This window comes from Sycon ciliatum, chromosome 1, assembly GCF_964019385.1.
Source record: "Sycon ciliatum chromosome 1, ocSycCili1.1, whole genome shotgun sequence".
Classification (NCBI taxonomy): domain Eukaryota; kingdom Metazoa; phylum Porifera; class Calcarea; order Leucosolenida; family Sycettidae; genus Sycon; species Sycon ciliatum.
The window spans coordinates 57,126,872-57,132,758 of NC_088643.1; the positions used below are offsets into that span (position 1 = coordinate 57,126,872).

The window sequence follows — 5,887 nt, forward strand, 5'->3', positions numbered from 1 at the left end:
TAATAAGACATGAAACCGGGTATGCCTGAATTGGTGAATCGGTAAGCATTTATAAAGTTTCCTAAACTGCACAGCCTGGGATTGGCTAAGGAAGGCATGTCATGGTGGAGCTTATTCTAAGGAATAGCAATAAGGAAAGGGTACATGTACATGTACATGTACTGGATTTTCTCATTGAAGCCATGTGGCTAAATGAAGTGAAATTCACCAATCGCAAGAGTAACAGTGCAGGGTTAGTGAAACGATAATGACAACTTGAACATGCAGCACCAATCACTGTTCTCCAAGCAGATTCGGCAAAATATGTAATGTACCATAATGTAAAACAGAGAGGTTCCAGGCTTTCCAGTAGAGTTTCACCCTCTCCCTTTTCTTGTTATTCATGTTGGTTCAGGGTATCTTGCTCAATTCCATTACGACACCGTGTCATCTGACACTTCCTTCAAGCTGTGCTACAGAGGACAGTGCGTTTAGACCACTGTTCAGTGTTCAATACAGACTACAGTACAATGTAATACAGTATTTCTCTGTTCCTATTTCCCCTACAAACATTCTACATGTGCAATCGGTTTCCTGACCCAAGCCTAGTACAGTCATGTACGTGTACATGACACATGTTAGCTACATGAATTTTTCGTAATTGCTGTACATGTACATGTAACTAAATACCAGGCCCATTTGTCATACATGTACACGTAGTCCGTAGACATGTACAGGTATATTGTACGTAAGACATTCCACGTCTCGAAGTATTGGGGGAGAAATCGTATCAGGTGACACGAACCTTAGTCAAGCATCTGCCCATCTTTCCAGAGATCTCGAATTTCACACTTGTGGCGGGAGTGAAATGACGTTAGCCAAAGTGCAACCCACCCTTACATGTTCCTGAGGAGGTTTACTGCAATCGTGTACATTGTAAACACTCGAATCATACACTGATGCTCGCAGTCTCGCTTCCACTTGTACATTTAGCGCTGATGGCGTTCACGGTTGTTATTAGCATTGACGACCGCGAGCAACACGGGAGAACGACATGTTCATGTGGGTAATGGCATATTTGCAGTCTACACCATTGACATCAAGAGTATTGCAATCATGTACTTCGATATGCACCACCAATGGTTTTTATATCTGATGATTAGAGCTGAGCCACGGCATGAGGTTGAAGTAGCGACAATGGCACGGTTACCCTACATGCCGGATTTGCCCATGCACATTATGTACAATGTACATTGACACCTGGAATTCTAGAATACAATATAATACACTGCATTCAGTATACATGTACATGTACACTGTACACTGACTGAGCATTGTAGCAGCTCAACCCGATACTGGAGAACACTATCACCAGTGGTAGATGGTGATGCTAAGATCAGATGCCAGGTTGATCATAGCACCCATCTGATGTGCTGTAGAGTGTAGATGCATTGTACTTCTAAGTACAGGACATTGTGTAAACCGAAGGTCAAAGTGTTGCTCAGTAACGTTCAAACTTGTCCCACATTCCCCTCAGTAACGTTCACACTTGTCCCACTTTCCCCTCAGTTACGTTATTTATCTTACGACATACCCCACCCACCTGTCAGAATGACTGAATAACACAAACCTGTGGTGGTCTTCAACATAGCAACCACAATACAACCTCATCGCCTCAGCACAATTCAAAACAACAGAGCTTTGTCATGTTTTAAAATGTTCACTGGTTTTGTGTTGCCAAAGCGATAAGGCATGGCGAGTTCTTAGCCGCGTGCTATTCTCCAAGTCAGAGCTTCGCAGGAACAGATCTATACTACTGGGTACTAATGGTTCAATGGAACCTGGCAAGAATGACAAGGCCATACCAGTAGCCCGGCTCAACCAAAGGTGACAAAGCACAGTAAGTATGAGAGAAGCTTGATAAGTCTTACTATTATTAGCAGCACAGCACTCAGCGGCCTTCAAGGGTTCATTATGTATAACACAGTTGATTTGGGAGCATTGGATAAATATAGCGGATAGTTGTGTTTCTCTTTGGGATCTGTTGATGGAATGTAGAGGGGGCTGAATCGTGCGTGACTCAAAAAGTGCAGAAAAGGCGCAGAGAGACTACGAGTACGAGCAATATAGCAGCAGCAGCAGCAGCAGCAGCGTCAAAACAGAAGCAATGTGAACAATGGCACTCAGTGTGATCAAGATGCGTGGGAGAGATGAACGCTATGTATTTCTGAAGAGGTCTAATGAAGCCGTTACATGCATGTAATCAGCATCCGATTTACATAAATGAATTGCCAATTGCACCGACCATTCCCACGCTTCTCCAGGGTTGCGTCGCATTGTGACTTGACCAGCTATCCGCCATGTTCATACATGCGTGTACCGACGCCGAGTTTGGACCGCAATGGAAGCCGCTGTCACGAAAGAAGATGGACGGGCTTAGAGGCATCGGATCGGACTGATGATACATCGACTGCAGTTGCGGCTCCTGGGGATAACGTACTGCTGCTGCTGTTGTTGCTGCTGAGTGCGATGAGGAGGTCTGGGGGAACGCTGAATCGAAGCGAACACCTAAGCCGCTTGGCGAGTAGAGTGACGGCTGAGTGGTGGCAAATGGGAAAATGGTGCATTGATCATGATTCTGCTGCGAAGTGACTGGCCATGCTAGTGTGTCCGTGGCAGAGCATTGCTGCGATGGGCACAGAGAGAGAGGAAAGGAGAAGAGAAAACATTCACGATTAGCACGGCGACCATTGGACAGTATCACACCAGATTAAATATAGTCAGAATCACGATAACAGTCATTAACACGTTCATGCTTGATCCGGAGTTTCAACGTTCCTCCGAAGCCCACACAATCCGGGATATCACTGACACCTGCATGCTACGGGCAATATGTACCATGTGGTGCACCGCTGAGAAGCAACGTAGTCGGAGATGTAGTAATAGCAAATTACTTGAACAAGTTGAAGAATCCACTAGCTTGAGGGTGATTGCCCATGATGATAATACCTAGTAGTAGTACCTCTCCTGCCAGCGCCACTGATTTTTGCAAATTAATCAAATTGCAACACTTATGCTATTACAAAGTGCACGGGAGAGGCTTGGGAAGTGGAGAGAAAGCAAATTCCTCAGGCAACGCGCAATTCCTATCGTTGTTCACAGGTAGTGCACTAGTGATAGAGTCGGACGAGGGGCATCGCAGTTTTGGGATCGCCGTGCAAAGCAACAGACACAGACAGCACTCTAGCTCTGGTGATCCAGCTAGTAGTAGTAGTAGGAATTCATATTCCACACCTACTGCTTAACTATCTGGCATATCTTGTGACAGAATCCCAGTAAAGTCTAATGACCACCACCATGGTTGCGTAATATTATGCAGATGAGATGTACCAGTCCATCCAGTTGCTACCTAAACTAACCCGTGACCAAAGCCATGCGGCCTGCTACACGTCACCAACCATGTACAGCGACTTACAATTATGTAAGTACATGAACAACTTACTGGCAATCCGCATTGTCACAGTCCGCACTCAGGAAGTACATGCCTAATGTACATGGCTAGTGACGTAAGCATAGGTATACCGTATACATGTACGCGTATGAACATGCGTATGGACATGGGTTGGGAGACTTACCGAACGGAGTGGCGCCTGTTGTAGCCGTGTTTGGCAGTGAGACGGCTGTTGCATGGACTGATGCTGGAGATGCTGCGGCTGCTGTTGGTAGGCTTGCTGCGGATGCACAGGGCTTGCCACCTGTGCGGGCAGCACGTCATGGCGAAGAGGTGAGATGGTACGAGGCTGGCATTGTGGTTGCTTGACTGTGTTGCTGCTGCTGCCAAGACTCATGGGACTGCGCGCAGCCATGGACACATCACTGTTGGTCGGCGAGGCCACTGAGCGTGGTCGGACGGTTGACTCTAGCAGAGAGGTGCGAGACAGGGATGATCGAATGGAGGGAGATGTGGCCTTGGAGCGCTCCGATATGCCGTCCAGGATACATCTCTCCGATGCACAGCTGTTCCCACTACCCTGGCTAATTGTGCTGCTGGTTGGGGTTTGAAGGCTGATATCGGCCGAAGGGGAAAGAGCATTGTCCGACTCCTGGCCCGTCTCGCCTCCAGCTTCAGGCGTCTCTTGAAAACCTTGCACCACCTCAGACAGGTCGCCGATGTACAGCATGGCCAAACGGAGTGTCTCGATCTTGGTCATCTTCTTGTTGGGCGGGTAACAGGGCAGGAGCGAACTGAGGTAATCGAATGCACCGGCTAACGTCCTACCTTTTGGACATGTGCTGGGGATCACTGAGTTTGCCCTTGCTGACGTCGTTGCTGACCTACTGTTCTTCTTGGCGTTTGGCCTGAGGGCAGGAGAGCCGCCGGAAGGCGCGAGTCTGGAGATAGGTGTTGTTCTAGGCTTACCCATGGCTAACTTACTTTGACAAGGATTACTTCAGGAGGCAAACAGGAGAAACTGGTGTTGCTTCAGCCGGTACAACTGCCTTTTATCCGGAGAGATGCTGAATTACCGGTCTACGTCAATGTGTCAACAACCTACGTCGTCACAACAAACTATTACACAACGGGTAAACGGTCACTGTAATATCAAAATGCCTGCAACGAGGCAGATAGCATATGAGTAGAATACGGAGGCTGTCAACGTTGACCAATGGTGTTGCACAGGTGCGAAATGCCCACAGCGAACTGAATGCGTGAAGGTAGCAAAGGAATCCTTGTCGTCCTGTCATCGATCGCTTTGGCTTTTCATGGCAGAATGTCACAATTTAGTGTAGTGTCATGGCTTTTTATAACTACCCGTCCTGCTGCTCGATCCGCCCAGCAGTTACTTGGGCAGTGAGCTGCTCATGAGACAGCATGCTGCAAAGGGGGCTTGGCAGCGCAGGCGCGGCTTGGAACGGTATAGTACAGTGTGCATGGAAGTGCAGCTGGGTGCACCACCGGACCTGCAGATGAACAGGCTGTGAGATCGCAAGCCTCTCATTGCCCGGTTGTTCGGATATCGGGGCACTCGAAACGACGTAGCTAGCTGCAGGTACACGTGATGTGCTGGTGAGCTAGCGAGAAACTGATAACGCAGCACCTACAATGCCTACGTGCATGTAAGTACTCAGCTAAGCGAGGATAGGAACCTGTACGACTGTAGAGCTAGGGGAAATGGCCATAATCCACTACGACATTTAATTAACTCATGGTCATGCAATCAGCTAGGTAAAGTTGAAGTGGTATTTTTGGATTGACACGAATCATCAGTTTGGCAGCACTGTTGTGCCCGGTCGCCATTGCAGGACCTAAGACTATAGTGTAAACACTGTGCAATGGGAATTATAGGTGAGCCATGACATGGGAGACTTTTGCCGGAGCTGACACGGGTTCGCAGCGAGTCTCGTGTGTTTCAATCTTACACCATTAATGTTTTCACTGTTCAAACGCAGAGTCAAGCCTCGATCTGATCAACCCGCGTTCAGAGCAAACCAAGGCTTAGTAGAGCGTGAATTAACAATTTCACGAAATTCAGCGCAGCGTCGAGTCGAACCACTGTGCATGAGGTAACACAAGAGGTAGTTGCTGGAAGTGAAGGGGACTCTTCCTACCCAGTCTTGACTCAAACAGTTGCAACTTGTTCCCATTGGAGCTGGATCTAAGGGTATCAGAACCAGGCTCGCTCAAACTCTGCTACAACTCCAACCAGGGAGTAGTAGTACAATACTCCCTTGTAGTACTACTACTCCCTGTCTCCAACAATACTGTCTTGGCAGGTTAAAGTGGGTACCTGTACATGTACCTGTAGCTTGGGTTGAACTCATCATTGGGTTGCTACTCAGGTTAAGGTTATCACCTACATGATTGTAGCTATCCTCTCCATTTCTCTTCTGAGGCACTCTACCTCCC

General features: G+C 47.7%; 1 protein-coding gene across 1 annotated transcript; it reads right to left on the reverse strand.

Annotated features, from left to right (window-relative positions):
* Positions 1–1,884: 1,884 nt before the first annotated feature.
* Positions 1,885–4,750, reverse strand: LOC135804506 (uncharacterized). Its single transcript, XM_065318391.1, has 2 exons — positions 3,615–4,750; positions 1,885–2,665 (listed from the first exon to the last, which is right to left on the reverse strand). The coding sequence occupies exons 1-2, from the start codon at positions 4,401–4,403 to the stop codon at positions 2,255–2,257; spliced, it is 1,200 nt and encodes a 399-aa protein (XP_065174463.1). The 5' UTR covers positions 4,404–4,750; the 3' UTR covers positions 1,885–2,254.
* Between the last annotated feature and the right edge of the window lie 1,137 nt (positions 4,751–5,887).

Bases quoted from the DNA above. Each gene is read 5' to 3' on its own strand.
- LOC135804506 (XM_065318391.1), bottom strand. From the start codon at position 4,403: ATGGGTAAGCCTAGAACAACACCTATCTCCAGACTCGCGCCTTCCGGC. The intron at 2,666-3,614 runs GTAAGTCTCCCA...TGCCCATCGCAG, and splicing joins AACAGGCGCCACTCCGTTCG to CAATGCTCTGCCACGGACAC.